The sequence below is a fragment of the Crocodylus siamensis genome, chromosome 4, assembly GCF_052110815.1.
Source record: "Crocodylus siamensis isolate JL-2025a chromosome 4, ASM5211081v1, whole genome shotgun sequence".
Classification (NCBI taxonomy): Eukaryota; Metazoa; Chordata; order Crocodylia; family Crocodylidae; genus Crocodylus; species Crocodylus siamensis.
Window position 1 is genome coordinate 151,544,775 of NC_143398.1, and position 26,973 is coordinate 151,571,747.

The 26,973-nt window shown below is 45.5% G+C and overlaps 1 protein-coding gene across 10 annotated transcripts in view; it reads left to right on the forward strand.

The window, feature by feature from the left end:
• The window catches only part of TANC2 (tetratricopeptide repeat, ankyrin repeat and coiled-coil containing 2), a 780,830-nt gene that overhangs the window by 634,394 nt on the left and 119,463 nt on the right, over nucleotides 1-26,973 (forward strand). For all 10 annotated transcript variants that reach the window (XM_090044146.1, XM_090044147.1, XM_090044150.1 and 7 more), the window contains one exon: nucleotides 23,448-23,679. In XM_090044146.1, coding sequence (XP_089900272.1) covers nucleotides 23,448-23,679 — 232 coding nt within the window. The remainder of the gene's footprint in view (nucleotides 1-23,447; nucleotides 23,680-26,973) is intronic.

Genomic DNA, 26,973 nt, shown 5'->3' on the forward strand with positions numbered 1-26,973 from the left:
ACCCCTGTGAAAATGCCAGCTTTTAGTCTTCGCTCCTTTTTGACTGTGGGAAATAGTAGAACAATTTTTCTGTTGCAGAGAACTCAGGAAGACCACAACAGATCAGAACATTTTTAACATTATAGATTCCTATTTGGTATCTCTGGGTTTATTTTGTGAATTATGTTTGCACACGTACCAGTGCTAATTATGCTGGCACACCTACCGGTGCCACATCACCCTGGTTGGGAATCACTGGTCTAGGTCATAGACCAGTGGTTAGTGCATCTTTCTGGGAAGTGAAAGAAGCAAGTTCAAATTCCCTGTATGTGGAAGAGGCCCAGAACTCAGGTCTCTGCTCCTTAGGCACTAAGCCATTGGTCCAGAAAACAGAAGTCCCTCCATTGCCGTTGCTTTACTTACGGTAGGTACACATACAAGGACGTCCTGCTTTGCTACAGGTGGAAATAAGATCCAAACTGCATAAATACCATAAAACTGCAACTACATAAATGCATGTAGAGCAGAAATAAGATTTTGCCCTAAATATCCAGAACTCGCTGGTGAAAGACAGTTCCCCTTAGTGAAGAAGACACTAGGTGAATCGGTAGGGTGTGGATATGCTGCTTGTGATACCCTTTTTATGGGAAACTCTGTGTAGATGGATAGTAATTCTGTCAAAAGTGATTTCCAAATCATTTGATCATCTGACAGGGAAGGATTATATACAATATTATTACTTACTGTAGGTGATTTGTAGATTGGATTATATTTTACATTTAAGATACATCCCTACTTTTGTTGAAGTTGTAAGTGTGGCATAATGCTGCTGCTACAGTGTTTAAAAGGTGGCATGCAGTTTGTTTTCCTGTTGCCTGCTCCTACTCTGGAGAGTAAAAAGTTATTTTACTTGTTTTTTTGCAGTAGGTACAATCTTGCCCTATACGTTTGTTTTATAGGGCACCCAAATGGGAGGACAAAGGGTATATCATGAATTTCAACATAAATTAATATTAAAACTTTAATAAATGCCCTCTGCTTCTACATACAGCACTCTCAAAAAAATGTGACTGCCAACTCAGCATTGTTCAGCACATATTAGTCATTGTGCTCCTCGTGAATTGTACACACCACACACTGACAGGATGGCCAGAAGGAAAGAGTGTTATCTCTGCCTAAAATACTGCATTTATCTAGACTTTCCCCTCCCCCACATTCACAAGTAATCCTGCTGGATATACATTTGAGAAATGGATATACATTTGAGAAATTGATTTAGCTTCAATTTCCTTCTTCCCTTAAAAAAAAAAATAGCCAAAGAGTATAACTGTTTCACACGATGTGGTGCTTCCCAATTCACATCCAGAGATTATGGGCTTTACTTTTGGCATTTCTGATCAAATAAGGAGGAAAGAAAAATAAGTCATCGTTTAAGCCAAAAATATGAATTGAAGAGGCCCATTTGGGAGTACTTTTAACCACCTTCTAGCTGAAAAGAAAGCCGGTGTGCCATTTAACTATAAAACAAGAAAAGAGCCATGTATTACCTCTTACTATAAAATATGTGCACCTTTTAATTTGATAATCTGATAGTAATTCTTATCTTGCGTATTGAAGTCTAGGGACAGACATTCAGAAAGCCCAAGCCTGAATTGATTCAATTTCTGCAGGCTAGTGTAACCTTCAGAGTTTGAACCAATTTGCAAGTGGATAGACATTCACTTTTAATCAAGAAATACAGGCACATGCCTGCAGTGGCTCAGGTTAGAAGCCGGGGGGAGGGGTGGAGGGCACTAGAGTGAGCCCTCCCTTCCCTCCCTTAGTGCTGAACTGAGGGGCAGTGTGGCTGAGCCCTGGGAGGACACTCTGATAAGGGGTGGGGTTTAAGCCTCAACCTTACCTGCACAGTCCTAGGCTGGAGTGTGCCTGCAGGGAGAAGCAGCCCTTGCCAGGCTTTTTCTGGCTCGCTGAAAAAGTCATTTAAGAGTTGGTTATGATGACAAGTCTAAGGAGAGGTGGCCTTGCTAGTGGTGATTGGGAGTGAAAACGGTTGGGTTCTATTGCTTGCCCTGCTACCAGCTTGTTGGTTGACCTCAGGCAGTTCCTTTCACTGCTCAGTGGGAAATGGGAATGAAGATAGTGATCTCCTGTATAAAGCATGTTGAAGTCTACTGATGGAAAGTGCTTGTTAAGAAATAACTTCAACTCAAAAAAGTGTTTCTGGTAAGGACTACATTTCATCATGTGAAAGTTGTGCAAAACACTAAGCACATTTTAAAATCCTGGCTCAAAACTTTATTTTATATCACCCAGGGTCATTTAATTGAAAATGTCACCTTTGGGTTTCATATGCGGTCATCTGTTTCTGTTGCCTATTCCTCATCTTAACCAGAATCTTCTTCATATTATACCATCATTTCTGCAACTATTAACAGGATGTTACAGCAGAAAGTGGGTGGCAGAGAGCAAGGTGTAGGGAACAGCAAAGCAGTCTTGGGTCAGATTGAATCTCGTTGCCTAAACAGGTCCTGTTCTGGATCAGGGGTTTAAATGGGGAAAGTGGAAGGTCAGCTTGCCCCTGACTGGCCACTCTGGTGACAGGGAGTGGGTGGAGGATTAGACCTTGCTGGAGGCTTCAGTTCAGACTTACCCTTATATGGGTGGTAAGCCATGAGAAGGCAGGCTTGGGTGAGTGGCTGAGTAGGCCAGATGCAAGGGTATTGTAAAGAGTGAATTCTGAAATAAACTGTATGGTAAGTTCCAAAAATTGTATGTTACAAAAAGCACACAAGGCCTCAAAGCAGGTTGAAGTTAGAAGGAGCTGTTCATTTGGAGTGGCAGTGTTTGTGCCACTTAGTTGAAGATTTTTTAAAGAAGTACAAAAAGTAGATGAAGTTTAATAGCTCTAAGTATAAAGTTCTACCTCCTTGCCAACAGAGAATGTTGTCAATGTACTCTAGAAAAGTAAAGGGATTAGACAGATTCATGAAGGATAGGCCCATTGATCTCTCTGTGTACTAAGGCAAGCAGGGCAGATCCACCTGTCTACCATACCACCCCTAAAAGGGTCTTACTGCACCCTGGTTGAGAACCTGCTCTAGATACACCCTGTTCATATCTAAAGCATCTGATGTTGTCACTGTCAGATACAGGATACTGCATTAATGGATCCAGTATGGCACTGCTTATTTTCTCATTATATTCTTAATAAAGAAAATAAGCTCCCCATTATGGAAGCTTGTGAATAAAACAGGAAAATGTTTAAGTAACTGTTGATATAGGCTGCAGAAATCAGATGTGAAACATGCCATCACATTAACCTCCTCCCTCCTAAATTTCACTCCAAGGCTCCTGAACTGTGAGTTTATAAAAACAGAAGCAAAAGATAAATGCCTGCTACCTCTCTCTTTGGACTTTTCAGTATTGCACTATCTCCTCTCTGACTGTTCTTCAGACAGTGAGCTCTTTGGGATGGAGTTGCTTTTATCTTTGGCCTTGTACAAATGCTGAGAACATTGTAAAAGCTAAACAAGCAATTTAAAATAAAAGGTGCCTATTGGGAACTCCAAGAGAACCCATCTCTTAAGTTTTCATGCCATGCCATTCAAAAGCAGCTTTTTGCTGTATTCTGAGGGAACAGTTTGAAATCTGTTGTGTTTTCTAGCTTACTAACCATCAAGGGCTGACAGTCTTCCATCAGCCCAGTGGGATCACCCTGCCTGACAAGAGGCAGGATCACCAGGGGAAGGGCGAACCTGCATCCACCATTACCACTGATCTTGTGAGGGAACGTCTTAAGAGGCTGGACATCCACAAATCAGCCGGTCTAGATGGAATGCACCCAAAAGTGCTAAAGGAACTAGCTGACATTATAGGACAGCCTATGGCGAGGATATTTGAGAACTTATGGCGCTAGGGCGAGGTGTCAGACGATTGGAAGAGGGCCAGTGTGGTGCCTATCTTCAAGAAGGGAGAAGGGAAGATCCAGGAAAAAATCCCTGGAAAGATCCTGGAAAAAATTATTAAGGAAACCATTACCAACATCCTAGCAGAAGGTAATATTCTGAGAGATAGCCAACACAGCTTTGTGGTGGGTAGATCTTGTCGGATCAACCTGATTTCTTTCTATGACCAGGTGATGCATGACCTGGACAAAGGAGAAGAGGTGGATATAATATTCTTGCACTTCAAGAAAGCCTTTGACCTGGTATCCCATGATGTCCTCATGGAAAAATTGGGGAATTGCAGCCTAGACAATTTCACGGTCCGATGGCTGGGTGCGGTGAAGCACAGTTGGGGTGCTCGCCACATGACTTGGACTGCAGCTGACTAGGGAAGAGCCAACAGGGAAGGCAGCTGGAAAATACCCTGAGGGTCATTTTTAAGGGGGGAGGCGTGTGGCAGAGCACCAGTGGTGTGCTTGTCACTCTAGGGCTATTACAAGCTCCATGGGAGCTTGCTTGCAGAGCAACAGGGAAAGCCTCTCCAGGAGCCAGTTTAAGGGGGAAGGTGGGTGGCAGAATACATCACGTGTCTGTCACTTTAAGAGCTGGGGCAGGTGTTGCCCCAGTTCTGATGAGCAGTCATTTTGGATCTGGGCCAGCAGAGCTGGAGGCAGCAGTCTGCTGCCTGATGCTGTCGACATAACATCTCCTGGTGGAGCTGCTGTTCCTACAACAACAACAAGGTAAGGGCAAGAGCTTATGGGGGTGGCTAGGAAGCTCTTAGTCCTGGGCATGACTTAAAACTGCACCCTGCCAGGGAAGGGTGGCCTGGTGGGGCTCCTAGTGGCATGGGAGCCCCCAAGAAATGCCAGGCCAGTTACCTCTCTGGTGAAAGGCGAGGAGGGGCGCCTTAACCCAAGTCCCCACCTTTGGGTGGGTTATTTGTCATCAGAGGCAGTAGAGGGCCAGGAACACCCCAGTGTGGCACCTGAGCCCATGTGGGGTGTAAGACCCCAGGGAGTGGATAGTGGGGCCAGGCACAGCTCTAGCTACCTGAGCCCATGTGGGCTGCAAGACCCTGGGGGGTAAGACAGGTGGGCCAGGCACGCCAATGAGTGGCACCTGAGCCTGCAGAGTGGTGTTTTACCCCAGGCCCTAATGTTGGGGGCGCAGTACGTGCCTCAGTGGAGGCAGAGGTGCAGTGTGGGGATGCAAAGGGGTACCTAACAGCCTGCACCAGAGTGGCAGTTGAGAGGCCCTAGAGAGAGGGGTGAGTAGAGAGTGGAGTAATAAGGCCCTGCAAACATGGGGGCCTGAGATGAGACCCCATGAGGAGGGGGTGTGAAGTGGGACCCGGTGAGCAGGGGGCTTGAGAGTGCATACTGCCCAGTGCTTGCTCAGATGAGGGCAGCAGGAGATGCTGTCCAGGGAGTGCAGGGAAGCAAGCCCGAGGACCCTTTGGGTGAGGGCAGGATGAGTGTGGCCCCAGGGAAAGGAGGGGCAGTGTGAGTGTGGCCGCACAAAGGGGCGGTAAGAGACAGACTGCGTGAGACGCAGTGGAGAGAGAGAGGCCTCAGTGAGAGGGAGGCGGTATGAATGTGGCCCGGAATAGGCCGGAAAGCAAGAGGCCTAACACTGTGATGAGTTGGGCCTGGCCTCAGGCCGGAACCAAACACAGATGTCAGGAACATCTGCGAGGCTTGGGATGTAGTACAGGGGTGGCTGGAGCTGCATACATAGACCCATGAGAACAGGGCCTTCAAAGGGCAGCCTCCTGCCTAATTAAGACCAGAATTATCTAAGAACAAGACATGGCAGGTAAGAGAGGCAAGCAGTGTGCCTAGAGGAAAGTGGGAGACTAGCACTGTGGTGGTTAGGGAGTTCCCACCTTTGCCATACTGGGGAACTGGCTCCATGGACAGACCCAGAGAGTGATAGTTGATGAAACCAAATCAACTTGGTGCATTGTAACCAATGGTATTCCCCAGGGCTCCATTCTCAGACCTGTACTCTTCAATGTGTTTATAAATGATTTGGACTCGGGTGTTATAAGCAGACTGGCTAAGTTTACTGATGACACCAAACTATGGGCAAGTGCAGCCACCCCAGAGGATAGGCTGGCAATCCAGGCTGACCTCGACAGGCTTACAAGGTGGGCAGATCAAAACCTAATGGTATTCAACACTGAGAAATGCAAGGTGTTCCACCTGGGGAGACAGAACCCACACCACACTTATAGGCTCAGCAGTGCTACACTAGCTAGTACCGCATCTGAAAGAGACTTGGGGATCATGATTGGCCACAAGATGAACATAAGCCACGAATACGACACCATAGCTGGCAAATCAAACAAAACTCTGGCCTGCATCTTCTGATGCATCTGAAATAAGACCTGGGAAGTTACCCTCCCACTTTACTCAGGCTTGGTGAGACCACAGCTAGAATACTGTGTCCACTTCTGGGCTCCGCAATTCAGAAAGGATGTGAAGAAGCTAGAGAGAGTCCAGAGGAGAGCCACGTGAATGATTAGAGGTCAAGAGAACAGGCCTTGTGCGGAGAGGCTGAGAGGCATGGGACTCTTCAGCCTGGAAAAGCGTAGGCTCAGGGGTGACTTGGTGGCAGCCTATAAGTATATAAGGGGTGTGCACCGGGAACTGGGAGAATTCCTGTTCACCAGGGCACCCCAAGGGAAGGCTAGATCCAATGGTCACAAACTCTTGGAAAGCCATTTTAGGCTAGACATAAGGTAAAACTGTACTGTCTGAGTCCCTGGGGCCTGAAATAGACTCCACCCACCCACTAGAGGTGGTGCAGGCACCTATTCTAGATTCCTTTAAAAAACACTTGGATGCCTATCTTGCTGGGATCATTTGGACCCTGCTGACTGCCTGCCCTTTGGGCATGGAGCTGGACCCTATGATGTTGCGAGGTCCCTTCCAGCCCTAATGTCTATGAAATCTATGAAAGTGGCTAGTGAAGGAGAAAACTGCCTAGAAATACACCAATTTAGACAACCAGCAAGCAGATATATTTTTTTTCCCATGGAAAGGTGCACAAGAAAATGAGCTGTTGCTGTCTGAGAGTGCTTCCTACTCCTCAGGACTCTCACAGGTCTTTTGAAATTATCTTCACTAATAAAATCATTATCAAAAACACAAATTATCAGAAACAATGGACAGAATCCTGTTCCCATTGAACTGTGGCAGAACTCCCATTGAAGTCTCTAGTTTCTGACTATAACATAATAATGTCAAGACTTTGCAATAGGAATAACTGCCATGGAGAGAAAGGCTATAGATTTTTTTGGCAGATAAGGTTATTTGGGTAAATGTGATCTATTTTATTAGACCAACTAAATGTTGGAAAAATTGTTCTTTGCAAGCTTTCAGGCACAAACACCCTTCTTCAGGCATAGGGAGAGTCTGCTGTTGCTTTGTGTTGGGTGGAACAGAAGCCAATGTGCAAAATGCAGGTCTGTCAAAATGCAAATGTGTGGCAGTGAGGAACAGAGGCCATGGGAGACGATCGGTGTTAGAATGGGAGAAAAGGGGAGAATGTCGACCTGGTGATGGAATGTAGCTGGTAAAATGACAAGAGGTTACCTGGGTGTGGCAGGGCACTATTTGTGCCTGCCACATTAAGGGCCTGGAGCTGGCAGCTGCCAGGTGCCTAATGAGGGCAGCCATATTTAGATTTAGGGCTGCCCATATAAGCAAGGAAGTTCTGCTGCTAGAGGCCAGGCAACAACATCGCCTGGCTGGAGGGTGGCTGATATCATCTGGAGGTAAAGGGGGAGCTGTAGGGGATGGATAGGAGGCTCCTGGTCTGGGCATGACCTAAAACTGCACCCTGCCAGGAGTGGGTGACCTGGTGGGGCTCCCAGTAGTGCGGGAACACCCAGGAAATGTCAAGCCAGTTACCACCCCAGTGAAAGGTGGGTCGGGGCGCCTTAACCCCTAGCCCCCATGACTGGGTGGGTTGCCCCTTTGTTGGAGGGCCCAGAGGGGGACCCTCGGAGACTGAGAAAAGGGCCATAGACTCAGGCCTGTCTGACTTTCCCCTGACTGGCCTATGCTGGGGCCAGGACTAGAATGGTCAAAGGGCCAGGGGTCCACTGCGAAAGATGCCCAAGAGCAGAGGGCCTGGGGTCCCAAATGGCCTGAAGATGGGCCAGGGCTAGATAAGCCAAAGGTCTCAGTGGGGGGACCACACCCAAAGGGGAACCAGCTCAGGGAGATGTGTTGCCCAGTATGACAGTGGAAGAGGCTGCCTGAAAGGGAGGAATCCAGGTGGGGTTCAATAGTAGGATTCTGGGGCCCAGAGTGGGGGCCAGTAATTATGTGAACATCGAGATGCCATCTGCGAGGCTTGGGCTGTGGTGTAGGGGAGGAATGGAGCCGCAGTTAGCACCCCCTGGCATCGGGGCAGGAAATAGGCAGCCTCCTGCTTAATTACATCTTGAAACAATTAATTAACATCAAGGCATAGCAGGTGAGAAGGCGGGCGGTTAGCCCAGGAACAGGTGGGCAGGCCACAGTGAGAATGACCCTAAGCAGGCCCCCCGTTACACTGAGGTTATCAGGTGTCAGACAGGTTATAATACGCCATAAATCCAGTGTCTATATTTGGTCCATGATTTGTTTGTATCCAGTGGCGTGAAGTTTGTAGGCTTGTCTATGAAAGGTGTTTTGTAAATTCCCTTTGAGAATTAGAACTGTAAGATTGGAGAGAGAGTGGTTGTCTTGTAAGAAGTGTGCACCCACAAGTAATTGGATATTTTTGTCTTTGATAGATTTTTGGTGTGCGTTCATTCTCGTATGCAGTTGTTGTTCAGTTTCTCTTACATATTTTCCATCAGGGCATTTAGTGCACTGGATGAGATGTATTATATTTCTGGAGGTGCAGGTGTAAGATCCAGGATTAGTGGATCCAGGTTCTGTTTTGGGCTGTAGTTATTGTGGGAGTAATGGAGATATGTTGGTTGACTTTACGTTTCTTGTTCCGGCATTGTCAGGATCCATTTGGTGTGTTTTGGGCCATAGGCAGTTTGCTTCTGGTGATGATATTGGTGAGGTTCAGTGCTTGGTTAAAGGGCTGACAGTCTTCCATCAGCCCAGTGGGATCACCCTGCCTGACAAGAGGCAGGATCACCAGGGGAAGGGCGAACCTGCATCCACCATTACCACTGATCTTGTGAGGGAACGTCTTAAGAGGCTGGACATCCACAAATCAGCCAGCCTGATGGGTGGTTCTGGGAAGATCACTTTAAGAACTGGGTCGTCTTCTAGTACAGGTTGCAGTTGTTTGAGGATTTTCCGTATAGGTTCCAGGAAGCAATGGTATGTCATAACTAATGGTATGTGATTCATGAGGATTTTATTTTTGTAGTGCAGCAATTCTTCACATGATATCTGGGTGGCACTTTCAAAAATGCAGTCAATCTCTCTGGGGGAGTGTCCTTGTTGAGTGAAAGCCCTTGTGCGATCGGTGAGGTGATGATCACAGATGTTCTCCTCAGTGCAAATTTGATGGTATCAGAAGGCTTGGCTGTATATTGGCTTGGCTGTATCTTGGTGTGTTTAGGGTGACTGATGGTTCTGTGCAGATATATATGTTGGTCTGTGTGTTTCTAGTATATGGTGGTTTGTATTTTACCATTCTGGATACTGTTCATAGTGTCTAAAAAGGAAATTATGGTGCTGGAGTATTCAAGAGAGAGTGTGATGGAGGGGTGATGATTATTGAATTGTGATGGAAATTAATCAGAGCTTTTTTAGGGATTCCACTGATTCCTGGAAATAGTCTTGGTTTCAGAACTTTGTTTTTTCTTAATTAAAAATATATTAAAATAGCAGGATACCAAGTTATTCATGTGGCACTGAAAAACCCTACTGGGTGTTTCTGTTTTTTCAAACTTCTCTTTGAAACAGGCTCACTGAATTTTCTGATGCGTTTGCAGGTGGAAAGAGAACTGTTCTCCCCATAGTGTTCTGTCTTCATGCTCCTCCATATTCTTTGTTTCCATACACCCCCTCTTCCTCCTTTCTCCTGATCTCCTCCTCCTCCTCTCTCTCTTTTTTTCTGTTCCTCCTAAAGCTCTCTCTTGCCTTCCAGTTGAAAAGTCCTTCCACCCCAAATTCGCCTAACAGTATAGGGGGCTTTCTTTCCTGAGAGCAATGCAGCTTTGTTCTCACTGATAACAATGAGAAACCATGACTAGTTTTGTGAAGGGCATCTTAAGCTTCTTTGTATATAAGCTGAAAAGAAATGACAACACTCTCAGCTGAAGGCAGCCTGTGTCTTCAGTCGCATTTACAGCAACTGAAGGTGACAGTTACTTTCAAAGAGGTTAATTCTTGGTGAATTTCTATGTATGAGATGTAAATACCAGTCTCTGATAAAGCATAAACTTTCAGGTATGAAAAGTAATTGCCAAAATGGCCCTTAGTCCTAAAAGTGTGTTAATAGAAACTACTCCTGACATCAGATATATTCACAAGTCAGTTCACTGCAAATTTGTTGTGGATAGACAATGGTTATAATAATTAAATTTGACCAGGATGTATAGCCTCACACTTCATGAGATACATGTTGCAGGTAAGGGTTTTTTTGCATTGACATTGATGGGTGTTGTGTATCTAAATCTCCTATTAGGTTAAAATATCCTTTTTAACATTTTTTAAATTAAAAATAATATTTTTAAAAATAATCTCTTAGCAATTAAGAAAAAAGGGGAGTTGACAGCTGTGGACAAATTTCAGACAGACTAATTTTAGATACTTAAATTATGGACAGGAAATGAATAATTACACAGAAAATTCAGAAGATAGAAAAACTAAAGCTATGTAAAATTTTACACTGAATGGTCCCCTCACTCAGAAAAACAGGAATCTACATCCCATTTTAAAACCCACTTGAGAAGGCAACCTTAATTGGGTGCATCTACACATTCATTAATGCATCTTAGATACTGCACATTTAGTTTAGTACTTGCTTAATAAAGTACTAACTAAATGCACAGTAAATAGAGTTACTGCGCAGTAGTGCCGGCGCATGATTATTTTGATGCTTAGTGTGCAGTAGTCTAATAACACTAGGCAGTAGGCTATTAGCATGGTTTTTAACCGTCACGCTACTGCACAGTGTTAGTAGGCTAATGTGCAGTAAGCATCTCGTGTAGACCTTCTCCCCCACAACAAGCCCGTTACACATTCTTTTTGATATTGTGTGAATATGTAGGTTGATATCATTTAAGAGTCACCAAGGCAGAGAGCTCCCAGATCCAAGGCTGAGGTATGTTAGTAGAGAAATATGTTCTCCTTACTGGAGAATATGAAAGAGTCACTACCCTTGAATCTGCTTTATGAAACTAAACCTTCCCTGGATGCTAATAGTCTCCCTTCGCATAGAATATGAATGCTTTGATGAAGAACTGTTGTTCAGCTCTAATTGTAACTGTATTTAGTCATTTTATTACATAATTATGAACTGATCTTGCCAGTGTTGGTCTTGGGTTTAATGGAAAAGAAATATTTGCTGAAATTATCAGATATTTTTTACTAATTTCTGGATGAGGATAATTGTTTTGCTCTTGCTAGTCAGTGCCACTGCAGTGAAAATGGAAGATAAAATTAGAGAAAAATAGTTCAGAAATGTAGCTTGCATATCAGCATTCAACTTGGCAGCATTTAGTTTGCAAAGGTCATTTCAGGTAAACTATGTGGGCTTTTTATATATAGTATATATAGTAAAAGTAAGATTTTTGAAGTGACCTTCCCAAAGTTATTTCAGGTGCTGCCTACAGAAAACAAGCCACCTGCCAATTCTGCAGCACTGTTAAGGTTTTATATAGTGGGCCAGATTTCTCAAATGGTTGAAGTTGACATAGGGCAAGCTGGGTTAATTTAGTTGTAGTCCATGAATCTACCTGGAGATATGGTCCAGTATTTCTGAATATTTAGTGTGATGTCACTGTTGAATCTATCTGTTTTAGTTTTTATATAGCAACTGTCACCATACTATCTATGTGTCAGTTTTAGCATGCAAAATGTAGACTTTGCACTTGTAGAACTAATGTAGAGTGGAAGGACAGAAAGGACCGGGATATGTTGTAAATATAAAAAGTAACCATCTTCCATCTAGAATCCTGTAAAGAGTACATGAAGGTGACCTATAAAAATCCAGGTGCACCAGTCATATGACAAAGTAACCCTTCATACCATCTATTTTTAAGAGCAAGAAGATAGCTGCGTGTAATGCCTTTTGAGTTGAGGTCTAATGAGCACTAAACCATGACAGGGGATCGAATCCAGTTTGATAAGCTCATGGCCGCACCTTTTACTGGTCTGAGGCAGTCAACTCATTAAGCCTCTCCATGCTGAGATATCATTGTTTTCTTTGTGTTGTTGAGAGTTTTTCTGCCCCTCTCAGGCGTGTTGTTCCTTCTATTAAAACATAGGCCTGGAAAAGACCAGCCCCAATGAAGCATTTGAGACTAAAACAGGCAACTTATATTAGCAGCTTTGCATCAGTCAAGAAGAAGTTGTTGCACTGTTTACCTTGCAGTTTTGTTTTCCTAGTACCAGGTGATGCTGTGTAAAGGTGTAATTTCAATATCCCCACTGAAAATGTGAGCCACCCCAGTTCAGGAAAATAAAAGCAATTATTCTCCTTGCAGTCTCACTGGGCATCTTTATATGTACTCCAGGGATGGGAGGAGGGGCCTTTAATTAGAGCACCTCTGAGTGCTGTATTAATTAAAGCACCCGCAGCATCTTGTGTATTCAGCATCCCACACTTCAAAATAGTGGCGGGGGTGCTTAACTAAAGCTCATTTGACAAGCTTTAGTTAAAGCACCCCTGCAGCCATTTTGAAGTGCAGAAACACTGAATACACAAGACGTGGAGGCTGTGCTGGAGCACGCTCCAGCACACTCAGTTAATTGAGTCTACTCCGACACACTGTAATTACAGCGCGTTGGAGCAGCGTCCCCGCACGTGTACAGGCACCCACAATGTCTGCCCACAGACAACCTTCCTTCTTAGTTGTTCTTTACATCTCTCTGCGTGGCACAGCCCACCCTTTGGGAAACACTGTTCAGAGCTAAGAAAGAAGGAGCCAGCTCTGCAGTGCACTCCCTGCAGTTGGGCTCCCCGTTCCCTGCCTTCCCTTGGTGGCTCTGCATCAGAAGCAGGCAGTTATTTCAGGCAGAGGGCCACTTAACAAGATTTGGTGAGCTGTGAGGGCCACAAGGGTAGCCTCGCCATCTTGACACTGGAAGTCTCACCCCTACCCCTGACCTTTACCACCGGAAGTCCTTCCCCTCGCCCTCAGGAAATACTCCTTTTGCAGGGATGAGTGGAGGAGTTGCCATCTTAGAACCAGAAAAAAACAAATCATACACTAAATGTCAATCCCCTACTATTTTAATTTTATTACAAAATATATTTTTGTCATGATTTGTATTTGTGTACTGTATATAGAGGTGATTGCGTAATAACTCAAAAATAAATTCTTAGTTTTTTATATTGTAGGAGGGCTGTGCGTGGGGGCGTTTGTGAGGGGGTGTGGCTGGGTGGGGGGGTAATAGGGTATGTTGTGGGGTTGTGTGTCATTTGTGGGGTGTGGGTGTATGGCTCTGGAACATACTGTCCTTTCCTGCAGTCAGGTAGGCAACACTGGGGAGGGGGATAGATGTGTGTGTGGTTTGTGGGGTGTGAGGGAGGATGGGAAGGGTGTAGGGACCCCCCCCTCACACTCCTCCCATGGCACAGAGCAGGCGGGGCCACTGGTGCCTAACTCTGGCCAACACTGCGTGCCACAGCAAGGAGTACTGCCCCCGTGGGCCGTTTGTTTCCCCAGCGCTCCCCACACTTGTGGGGCACAGGAGGGAAGACCCACACCTTGGAGCCGACTGCTTTCCCCACCCCAACCCGATCTCATGCCTGAAGTTTCCCTCCTGCGCCCTGCGAGTGCAGGGAGCACCAGGGAAAGAAACGGCTCAGTGGGGGCTGCACTCCTCTCAGCGCTGGCTGGAGCCAAGAGCCTGGCACCAGTGCCAAGCAGAACACCCCACTGCTGCTGCTACCACCGCTGCCTGCCAGAGCTGTGCACTGTGGGGGGTTATGGGAGGGGTCCCCATATCCATCCCCCTTACTCCTGCCCACCTAAGTTCCACACTGCTGCTTCCCACCTGGGTGCGGGCTCTGTGCTGCAGCCATCCCCAGCCCTGCACTCCTGCTCAGCTGCAGCCCTACCCCTGCCTTCCCTACCTACTGCCCAAGGGATCGGGATGCCAAGAAAGCCTGCAGCAGCGGGGCCAGCCCTTTTGCCCATGAGGGTGGAAGCAAGGCAATGGGGTGGGTGTACACATGGGTGCCTTGCTCCAACCCTCATGGGCAGAAGGGCTGGTCAGGGTACAATTCATTGGGGAGTGCTGTGGGCCAGATGATAGTGCCTAGTGGTCTGGATCCAGCCCACAGGCCATATTTTGCCTACCCCTGATCTACATATACTTTATAGAAGAATGTTAATAGATTGAACATGTATTTTTAATTATCTATGTAACAGTTATACCCCTTGGGTTTCCACCAGCCCTGTGATTGCTTGCTGTACTATTTTAGGGGCAGACAGCAGCATTTACACAAAAATGTGGATTTGGAAGCAGACTCTAGAGAATTTATGGGTCATGCACTATGCATAACAGCTGGTTTAGTAGCTGTTTTTTCTGTTGAGTTAGTACACTTGACTGAAGCCCAGCATTACTGTTGATGTCACAGGCCATTTTCCCCTGTCTCCTAGCCAGAAGTGAGTGTGTTTATGGTTGCTGGGGACAGCTAAAAAGAAAAGGAATGCTCTCTGATGTAAAGGTGGAGGAAGAAACATGAATTTGCTGCTTCTGAGACCTGATGCTCTGTGACACTAATGAGTTGCAGAAGGCACTTACTACCATATTCAACTGAGTAGAAGTAATGAAGGAACATTCACCATAAACTGGGTCACCATATACATGTGCAGTCATATGCAATGAAGAAAATACTGCAATGCTGATTTCAATGTACATTATTACAAGTAAAGTAATACTTGGCCAATGGCCTTTTGGCACATAACTGCATTATGCTGTATTTACTTCCAAGCCATTTTATATGACTTAAAAAGGGAGAAATCTTGTTAGATACTAAAAGTTGATTAACACATGGGTTCAGGCCTTTTATTAAATGCAAAGGAGCATTGCAGGACTTGGAACATTTCCCTGCCTGTCAGAGGAGGACAGCTTCTTTGTATTTGGGGTGGTTTTGCTGTATAAGAAAAGCAAAGACAAAATGGCTTCTTTATCTCAATGAGGGTGCTTTATCAAGAGAAACTGAAGCAAAACACATCTAGAGTTTTAATGTCAAAGGAATGCTGCCTTAAATTGAAGGTATTACTTTTCACAAGTGGTGCCAAAGAACTGCTTAAAATTGTCCTGTTGTATTAAGTAAAAATAACTTCTTTCCTATTTGCCATTTTCCAGTCCCTACTCTCTAGCCATCCTACCTTGTCCCCTTTCATGTGCACTCTTCTTTCTCATTTTACCCATTCTGGTCATTCTCTACTGCCTCTCTTGACTTCCTGTCTTTCATTTCGTCCTCTTCTCCTTCTGGATACTATATAATCTTCTTTTCCTTGGATCTCATTTTTTGCTGTTCTCATTTTCCTTGCTCCCTGAGCTCCTTCCAAACTTTTCTTTCCTTACTGTTGCACTCACTTCTGTCCATTGTCCACTTACTCTTTACCAGTGCTGCCTAATATTCTGGCTCTGCAGACCAGATGAGTGGAATGGGATTGGTCCACAAACCAGATCCCACATAGTCAGTCAGTGGGCCTGATTCTGCACCACCCCAGTTCAGCTATATGATACCAGCCACCCCAATCAAGTTGTCTTCCCCCCTGATCTGGCTGCCTGTCCCATCCCTCTCCATTCCACGGTCCAGCTCTGTGCCCCCTGCCACTTTTCTTCTGGAACTTTTTCACTGTTTCTAATCTGAACTAAAACCCAGTATGAATTAAATATGTGTGTATTAACGTTCTGAACTGGGCTGGGCTGGGCTGTATAGATCAGGTAAAATCATTAGCTAGTCCTGGAAGGTATAATGCACAACTTACATAGCCAGGATTTGGTTTCCTTCTTTCTAGAGAGGAGATGTGAAGACCTCCCCTGATTGCCACATCCAGATAAAAACAGCTAAATAGGGAAGCAGACTGGGGTGATGGAACAGAGATAGCATGAATAAAGGCTGATAGGATACAAGTTGTTTGAGGCTGAATAAAAAAAGAAAGTGGCAGAGGATGGAACAGAATAGGAAGAAAATTGTTACTCCTTGACCCCATTTTAGGAGTATGAGCATTTCTTATCTTAGTTACTATCTACTATGGCTAGTTTCCTGGCTTTTACATATCTGGTATTAAAAAAAAAAAAAAAAAAAGCTCTGTGAAATGCATGTCTAATGTAAAAAAAAAATCCAGGCCTTTTTTTTCCCCCTGACCACAGAAAGCACATACAGACAAGTGTGCACATGCCTCTTGTGGCGTCTCAAACCAGTTTGAGACGCCACAAGAGGCACAGTGAGTATGAAAAAATGTTCCCCGTGCTGCATATTCGCAGTGCAGGCTCAAAATTTGATACCTGGATTTCTAGATATCAAATAAAAACACCCTAGAGAAAAGCAGCTCAGGGCACGGTTCCCCACTGTGCCCTGAGGCAAGATGGGGCTTGGACCTCCAGAGAGACTCTGGCATCTGGCCAGAGCATCTCTATGGTGCCCCCTGCTGCCCTAGCATGCTGCGTCTGCATGTGGGGCAAGCAGGAGTGGCTCAAGGCTGTGACCCGGGACCTGTCCGTGGTAGGTAGGGACTGTGGATGAGGGCGATTGTGGGGGGCCTCTGTAGATGTGTGGGGGTGGGGAGGCTAGTAGGGTGGTATGGGTCCCCCATGGGGCCTACAGCCCCCCCTAGGCCCCAGCCCCCCCACAGGGCCTACTGCTCACCCCCGCAGCAGCAGTGGCTGTGGGGTTAGTACTCCTCCACCCATAACACCCAAATCCCCAAGCCACCCCCACAAACCCCTCACTCACATACCCAGCCATAAACCACCCACAAACCCTACACCTACCCACAAACTCCCCAACCCCCTCCCTCCATATTGCTTTACACTTGTAAATAGATCAGTAAACTATTGCCCAACTGATCTCTCTATATATAGTGGCATTTCATTTTAATAGTGAAAGGACACTTCTTTGGGTATTTTAATGACAGAATTTAGATTTCTTATCAAAGTCTTTACAGTTTGTACAGGCGACACCAGGATCTCTATTGGTGAGTCAGGTGGCGAGACCCAGGCAAAGGAGCCTGTCCAGGGCCAGCACTGGGAACCCAGCCGATGAAGTGGCTGATCTTTTGGCCATTTGGGGCTAAGGGGACACACTTTGAGAGTTCAAAGCAGGCCACCACAAGGAGCACATCTTCTGTGTGATAGCTGCCCAGGTGGCAGAGCGAGGGCATCCCACCCAGGTTTGGAAGGGGTTCAGCCTTGGGACCGCAGGTCCAAGGGGGAGGATACTATTGTAGTTGGCAGCAGGTCACGGCCAGGCAGCAGCCCTCACTGCCAGACTGCTGCAGTGGGTAAAGGGTGCAGGGGCCACTGCAGGTTATGGCTGCTTCAGCAGTCTAGCTGGCACAAGGGGTAGTGTCCCCAGATACCACGTGGCCAGGCCTCAGAACCTCTTGAGGGCAAGTAGCTCTGAGCTGCTCACCCCAGGGCAGGTTGTTATATTGCTGGGGCCAGCACAGGTGTTGGCCGCAGGCTCTAGGTCCCCTTGGCTACAGTTCTGGGAGGAGCTGGTCAGGGTTATCTTTCCCCAAGTGGCACAATTTGCCCCACACCAAAGTGCATGTCTAGGCACAAGCGCTGAGGCAAAAATCCCCAGCCCAAACTTGCACTGCTCCTATTTGAGCTGCTGCAAGCTCATGTGCCTGCATGTGTGGACACACCCAGGAAGTGCACAGGAAGAGTTGCAAAAGGATTGTTGTAACGCTGGCAGAGGTAGAAACAAAAAGATTTGACTACATATTTTGCCTTCTCTTGGGGAAAGGAAAGGTTTCTGTTTACACAGCCCCCAGCATTTTGAATGGAATCACTTGGAGGAATTTTCTGTTTTCCAAGTTTCAGTAGTTCTGTGTAATTTCAAATTCACAGATGCACAGAATTTTAGGGCTGGAAGAACAGTAACCCCACTGCACACAGCAACTATGTAGATAGCATGTCACAGATGGTTGGTTTCATGATCCTATGCTGCAACATGTGGAATCACTTGAGGTAAAATATTCATGAAACAAGTTTAAATTTTTTTGAAACTATCGTAAGACAAAAAAGAAACTATACCGTGTGTAACCTTTGTTGCATTTGTTGTTTAATATAAACAACATAAAGCCTTGTCTCCTTAACGTTTTACATGGAATGGTTAGAAAAGATGATGTATAAATGCCATGCTTAGTTCTTAAGAAAATAATGAAAATACACTTTTTATATGTAATCTTGCATGCTCATTTCACTCAATTTGCATGCATATTTTACTTAACAATTGAGTTTATATACAGGGTATCAGTCCTGTCTCTAGACAGTGCTGGATAGAAAGTATTTGAGATTAGGTAAATTCAACTGTATCAGACTGGGACAGAGAACTTTAGGTGCTGTCTTCAACTTTAGGAGTGACAAGAACTAAAAGTAAAAGTCCCTTTATGTGTTTATAGCCCCCTTTTGCCCTTTGCTGAGGTTTACAGTGAGCTATAACCAGAAAAACATTGTCTTGCATACTTGTATCTGCATGTTTCAGGAGAAGATAAATGTTCACTCCTGGCCTGTAACGACCACATCTTTGGAAACACAAACTGCTTTTTTAATCTGCTTCTTTCATCATTACATAATTTCCAGATAAAATCAGATCCTCTGTAGTTGTCATGCGATAGTGTACACTGTAGTGTAAGAGTCATGTGATTGAAACATTCCTACCCCCTCTAAAAATTGGTTTACTTTTTGGTTGGAAAATGTCAGTTCACCAAAACATAAACTTTTTGTAGGTAGGTAACTGTTGCAAGGAAAGTTTCATTAGGAAGTATTTGTTTTAGCTCCATGATGGAATATTTTATCAAAAGTAGAAAGAGAAAGGGCAAGCTATATTCTAGAACAGGGGCAGGCAATTATTTTGGCCCAGGGGCCACGTAGGGAGTTTTGATGGGTTGTTCTGGGCTGGATCAACAGCAGCACCCCCAACCCCATCCCACCACAACAACTCACCAAAACCCCCTATGTGGAATGGGGCCACGGACAGGGAGTAGTGTTCAGAGATAGAGGGTGAGGCTGGAATCACAGGGTAGGTTTGCCAGGTGGTGACAGCAGGGGGAATAACATGTAGCCTGGTAGTCAGAGTACTCCACTGGAGTATAGGGCTGTGATTGGAGCAAGGACTGGAACCTGAATATCCCACATGCCTGGTGAGTGTCGTGTATACTAGGCCAGTGATCAGCAACCTTTTCAGGCTGTGGGCTGAAATGATCAAGCTTGGGTCAGAGGCAGTTAAGTACTAGAACCTTGCTGCTTCCACTGCTTCTCCCTGCCACAGCACAAGGTAAGCAGTCGCCACACCGTTTCTGTTTATTGTGGCAGAGAGGACACACCCACTGTTTTGCTTCTCTCTGCTGCAGCAGAGGGAAGTACCTATCACTGCCAAGCCCCCCCGCTGCCCCCCACTGCCACTGAAGCCCCACATCCGCAGGTTGGATCCAGTGGCTCTGTAGGCCAAATCCAGCCTGTGGGCCATAAGGTTGCTAAGCCATGCACTAGACAGTGGAGCTAGTTTCTTTCTCTTTGGCCCCATGAGAATGTTTTATTTATATTAAATGGAGTATGTCCAACAGGAGAAATCAAAGGAGACCCAATTCAGAAAAGCTAGTGGCCTAGTGATTAGAGCACTCACTTGGTATGTGGGAAAATAACTGAATAGTGCTTCAGTCTTGATCTCATGTATCCTGGGTGAGTGCTGCAGCTACCACTGACCTGGCTCTCCTGCATTTCTATGGCTCTCCCTATCTTTTTCTCTCGGTTTTCACAAGGGAATGGGTCTTGACTTCATCCCAAGGTGGAACACAAAACATTTTGGAAGTGTCAGCAGTTTGAGGGAAAGGAAATATAGTGGACCACTCAGGCCCAGTTCTGCTATATATGATATGTACTTGACTCCAAGATGAGTTTTTTTCCCTCATTCAACATTCCCAGCATTCAAAAAAACACTCTCATTGAATTTAAATACAAGGTGGGGCAGCTGCTGCAGTGCCAGTCTTGACCCCAGGGGTAGATCTGGAGCTGGAGCAGCTGCTACCTGTCCATTGCAGCTCCTGCCCTGCACTGCCTCTGCCCCCACCCCTCTGCCTGCCCCCAGCCACTGCCTCTGCCCCCCATGCTGCCTCTGCTTCTCCCCACTCCTGCTGTTGCTTACTTTCATTGGCAGCTTCAGCAGGGAGCATGGAGTACACTCTGGTTTGAGTCCTCACCCAGCCAGGCAGTAGCAGCTGCAGCTCTGGCTCCGGCCCCTGTTTCAGTGCTATGACTAAGGGTGGGACTGGGCTTGGGTCGGGATTGGGGCCAGAACTACCACTGCTGCTTGCCAAGTGGGGCCAAAGCAAGACTAGAGTGGCACCTGTGGGGTAAGCAGCAACATGGGGGGCTTAGGCCCTGCAGGGGGGGCAAAGTGTTGGGAAGGCAAACACTAGGAGGTGTAGACACTGCAGATGGGCAAGGGTGGCAAGTGGGAGGAGGCAAGAGAGGGACCAAGGAACGGGATGAACCATTTGAGCCCCAGCTTCTGCTTGTCCCCCTGCCACTGCTTTCCCTGCTATAGCAGGGAATGGGGGGAGGGGACAAATTGAAGATGACCCTCCAATCATTAGATTCTACACATTTAAAATTGTATATATTTCCCATGATCTAACTATTGAGAGGTCATCATAAATTCAAGCTGTCTTGGACTTGGGTAAATATAGTAATGCCAAAGAACGTGGTGTCAGATATACCATTCAGACTACAGGCCTCAGTTTTAGCAATATCTGGTTTTGACTTAGAAATTCATGAAATGTCATGGAATAATTAACATGAAGGTGAAATGCTGGTACTGTCATTGTTATAAACACATACTAGTCTTTTTCTGTGGTTTCTTTTCCAAGATCCTCATCACTTCCTGGTTCATTTTCAGGGTCCATTTTTTTAAAGAATTATACTATTTACAATTATACCATTTCAGAATTAGTCAACATGCCAGTTAATCTAGCATAAGTAAAAGAAGGTATTTAAAACCATTTAAAGTGCTTCCTTGCTTGCTTGCTTTCTTGCTTGAGATATAAATGGGTATGTGATCCCCCCCAAAAAGAAACATTGTTTTCTGTTTGGGTCTTTGCTGTAAATTTAGCTAAGAAAAAATATCCTATCATGACAGGATATTTTTCCCCTTCAGAGGTATCGGAGTCCAGACACCAGCCAGTCACTGCTCCATTGTACGGCCCTTCGAGGTTCCTGGTACTCCACGGGGGACCAAGACTTGGGGAAGGGTTGAAGCGTCCTGTGGAATAGTTAGTCCTTGAGGAAAACGTGTAGGCTACTGTATGCTCAGGGTACAGAACCAGGAGCCTGTGAGTTGTGTATGGAAGGTTTAAAAAGGAGTGTGATTGGATAGGAAGGGGTGCTGCAAAAGAGCTGATCAAACTGGCAGGGACTGCAAAGGACACAACTTTTGTACCTAGTGACTAGACTGTGTGGTGGATATTAGTGGAGGAATTCAGGATGGTATCAGAAAGAAACAACTTCTAGGGAGGAATTATGATGTGCTCCAGAGAAGGGTCATAAGCAAGGAGGGACAGTTGAAGAAAACAGGTAAATAACATGGGTGAATGGGGTGGAGGGAATCTCATTGCTTTTTTCTCTGTGTTTGAGAAGGTGAGAATTTATTTTGGTCCTGTGCAGATCCAAAGAACCAGAAAAGGAAACATTTCTTTTTCCTTGCATTAGTTCTCTTTTTGAGGAGCTTTATGAGAGAGCTTTATTTAATGTCCAGTAGGTCTGGTGCCCCCTTAGTTTGTGAGAATGCATAATTTGCAGGTCTTACAGTACTTTAAGGCAGGTGGTGTCAACCGGGACTGCGCATACCCCTAGGGGTACTTAGAAAGGCTGCAGGGGCATGAGCAGGCAGGCAGGCAGGGATGGAATGCACCATGGGGCACGGCGACAGCGTCTCCCTGGTGCATTCCCATACTTTGCTTCTTACCCTGGTGGTGGGAAGAGGGAGGAGTGTGCTGGGCACTGATGGCCTCACACAGTACACTGTAGCACCTCCCTGCCCTCCACCTGAGCTCACTCTCTGTGCCCACTTCCAGGAGCATGGGGCTGGGGTGGCGAGGGCATCAGTGCCCTTCTATGGGCTGCACATGTGCCACCCAGCCAGCTGGACGGGTGGGAGGCTCGCACACAGTGGCCGCCACTGCCACCATCACCACCTCGCACTGCCACTGCCGCCATGCCCCCTGCTGCTTTCTCAGCAGCGACGTGGGATAATGATGGTGGCAGCAGTGGCCACTGCATGCGAGCCTCCTCCCCCCCCCCCCCCCGGGTCCGGCCATCCAAGTGGCATGTGTGTGGCCTGCAGACGGCCACCACTGTCCTTGCCCCCCACCCCCCCGGCCCTGCTCTTGGGAGCAGGCACAGAGATACATTCTACCCCCACTCCCCCCCGCCAGTCTCAATCTGGTCCCACCCCACCCCACCCCACCCCACCCCTTCCCCCCACAGATACTGGGGGAGGCGGTATTTGTGTTTGTGTATGTCTGTCTGTCTGCATCTGTGCATGTCTGTGCCCCATTCCCTCCCTCCCTCACCACAGGGACCTTGATCTACCCCTCTCCCCCCTCTGCCATCCCTTAAAAACAAGAGAATAATATAAAGGGGTACATGAGCTGAAACTTTGAGGCAGAAGGGGTACACTTGTTAAAAAAAGGTTGAAACCCCCTGCTTTAAAGTATTCTCTTCCAAGTACTGTCATATGCCGCTCTGCCCAGCCTGACATTCTGAAAGCACTAAATAAAATGTGAGTTTAAAAAGCTGTCACAACTTATTACTGAGGTGGAGCTCTGAAATGGAGCTTGGGGCATAAGTCAATCATGTAGTACACAGACAGATCAGTTAGTTATTGTCACTGTCCATCTTTGAATTGCTGCTGTTTAATATCACTTGTTTCTCAAGTGGCAGATCCAATAGGTTTTGAGGATCAGTACCTGTTTTTTTACCAGCCAATTCATCTGGATCATGTCAGAGGTAGTTAACACAAGGTCCCTTTTAAAGACCTTGCCTGCTGGAATAAATGAAAATTGCATTGAAAAATGCTGCTTTCAGACCTGCCCACCCAGGGTCTGATGTGGATATGTTTGTGTTCTCTTCCTTTTGGCAGGTTGTTGCTTATCACTACTGCCAGGCTGACAATGCCTATACTTGTCTCGTGCCCGAGTTTGTACACAATGTGGCAGCACTGCTCTGCCGCTCACCACAGTTCGTTGCATACAGAGAACAGCTGCTGCGGGAGCCACATCTACAGAGTATGCTCAGCTTGAGGTCCTGTGTTCAAGACCCCATGGCCTCCTTCCGGAGGGGAGTCTTGGAGCCTTTGGAAAATCTTCATAAAGGTACTGTGATTGAGGCTCTTTCATTCCTCTCTGAAATTTTTAACATGGGTTTTCTTCGGGTCTGTATCCCCAAGCTGAGGAACAGCTTCCCAGGGAATTTCAAGGGCTTCAAGAGAGAAAGTTTGACTCAGGGAGACTGAGAATACACCAAGAAACACTTTTTAGGGGGTAGCAATAGGAGTGAAGAGGAGCCATTAAGTCCACTCCCAATCCCTCCTTTTCTCTTGCCAGGGGAATAGAGGGGATGCTACCATCACTGAACACTTGGACTTGGGGATATTTCGTTTCATTCCTACACTAAATTTGCCCCCCAAAAAACTGAAAACAGATGCACACAGCATCTGCCTACACAGTGCTACTTAGAATGACATGTTCAGTTTAATTTGTTAGGTCAGTAACAGTGTTCTCCCCTCAATTATCCATCAGAAAGTATTATCCATTCAATCAACTCTTGGTAATTCTCAGCTGCCAACACACATACTAACAATATATAAGTCTGTAGATAACTTAAGTAAAAGTGCTTGGGGTAACTGTAACAGATCATATCCTAATGACTGACTCTAAGGGTGTATCAAAAGTCCTTAAGAGTCTTATCATTTTCCCAATACAATGTCAGCTTTATCTGTTTCTCTTCCTTATGTTTACAAGGAAGTTGCAGTTAGTTTTTCATAATGGAGTAGCTAACTCTAAGAACTTTGACCTCTATAGCAACAGACACAGTCCAGGACAGGGCTTATAAATATTGTGAACTGCATATTGTTGCCTGCAGGAATTGTTTGCATACTTGTTTGGTTTACCCTGAATGCAATATAAAAACCAAAATAAAGCAGATGCAAGTCTGGTTGACTTGTGCTAGTAGAATCACTACTTCACATCTGAGCGTCTAAATTCTGTTTTACGTATAAAATTTTGGAGTGGATATCGACTCTAGCAGGTACAAAGGGTCTGTAAAGCTGGCTTACCTGTACAGATGTTGATACGAGGAAATCTCAGAGTAGGTAGGACCAGCACTGCTATCCTTCAATGCCACTGTGCCTGGCATAAAGGAAATGTTGGTAGTATAGTTGGCAGGAAGGGAAGCGGTGCCTTAGGAGGCAAGCCACTCAACACAACTTAGCACAGTTCTGAGCATGCTTAAATTTTGCTGGGAGCCAAGTGGATCCCCATTTGGTCCCAAGGTCTGGGGAAAGAAAAATTTATGTGGGAGTCTATTTTTTTTCCTTGAACCTTGCATCAAGCACACTGCTGCTGGATCCACAGATCAAAACTCCAGTCTTTTAGCATTGCCAGTTTAGGTTCTTGGCAAACTCATTTGTAGTGAGTGTTTTGTGACAGAACAAACAATACATGAAATTTGGTTTTAAAATATATGACATATAAGAATTTGTAAATATATCAAGAGGTCTTTTAAGAGGTGCTTTTGAAACTTTAATGCTACTGGGACGAAGTTATTACATTGTTATTAACATTGAATGTTGTGGACAAACCTAGATTTGGGTTTCTCAAATTTATTTCAGTTTCAGGGAATCTAAACAACTGTCAGAGGAACAATGATGTGATTTCCCCACAATGTATCTGTTTTATGAAAAACACGAGATGTCGATGTAAAAATCAGGGTTCTATAATATGAGATTGTAAAGATAGTTTCCTAGTACCCCCCATAATCTTATGTAAAAGTTAAAAGAAAGAACGTGTCATAATTTCAATAAAAATGGTTACCCTTTTACATAGATATTAACAGTAAGTGGAGAAATAAAAAGCAGTTAGGATAAGGTAATAGTAAATTGAGATTTAATGTGTAGCTCTTCTTACCATATATTTGTACTGCTTTCTGGTTTCCCTTGAATACCACAGAGGCAACTGATGTCATCAGTGTACCTTTGATGTACCTTTTATTTTAGTTTTCTTAAAATGTTTCCTAATGTTATTGAAAGGAAACAGTGAAAAGATGAACTACAGCAATAATACTTAGCCCTTTTATAGCACAATCCATTTGTGGTGCATGGGAAAGAAGGGAAAGATTTTGCAGCTAAGTACAAGGGTGCAGCAAAAATCATTAATGCTCTAGGAACAAAATTGCATCTCCAAAGTTCACTAGATCAGAGGTTCTCAAACTGTGGTCTGCAGACCACCACTGGTCCATGAGCTCCATTCAGGTGGTCCGCAGAAAAATTGCAGAACAATCGAGAATATCTGTACTTGTAAGGTAAGACAACTGATATTAAAATATGAGTTGTGTGCTTTGATTTGTAGAACAAAAAAAAGTTTTATTAAGTGGTCCACCGAGACCCTCAGCAATTTTCAAGTGGTTCACAAAAAAAAAGTTTGTGAACCACTGCATTAGATCATACTGCCTTCCAGAAAGATGTGGCTGGCACCAAGGCCTAGAATCCCAAAAGTGTTTCGGTACCTAAATAAGATTTAGATGCCTAAATGCCTTTGGGAATCTGATCCCAAGACCATAAAAGTGGCTAGATAAGTGCTCTGGTGGACTTGCCAGACGTAGTAAGTTCAAGATCTAAGGACTTTTCACCAAGAATGCCCTATTATTTACTTTAGATAAATCATTTGCAGCTATGTGGTTCACAGCCTACTTAATTCACAACAGGTTGCCAAATGTAGAAGGAGCACTCAGCTGTTCTGCAGTTTTTATGTAAAGGGCTCCACTTCTCCACTCAGGTGGTATTCATCAGTGGCCCTGCACTGCTGGGCAACCTGCAAAATAGTCAGCAGCAAACAGCCAGAACAACTTAGCAGCCTGGTGCAATGTTTGCTGCAGATGTATATGCCTTCAACTAATTCACAAACTCTTATTCTCTTATTCTGGGTGGAGGAACCCTACCCTGTGAAGAATCCAGATTCTGATGCATATATGGAAGGGGTCTGTGAAATATGCACATATTTCAGGCTGAACTTGGAACTGCCAACAAGGAATTAAGCCCTGCCCCCTCACTCTGCTGTGTACCTGCCCAGAGTCATCCTTGGGAGAACATATGATTTAGAGCACTCCTGAGCATATGCCCCAGTGCTGCTCCCAGGCTCTCTGTCTCAGTGATGAGGTGCACACCTAGGACCTCTCTGAGCTACATATGCTGCCTGTTTGCCAGATCTGGGTGTATGTGGAGCAGGAGTAAGCAGGCAGGGCTTCTTTTTTGGCAGCTGTCCTGGGCTTGTCTGGAAGACTGTATAGACTTGTACCTACCTTTTAATTGCCATAATGTAGTTCCTGATAAGTAGGTCTCTCTTTTTTTCTTTACTTTTCTTCCTCTCTCTGGAGTGACTGAGTGACAGGGC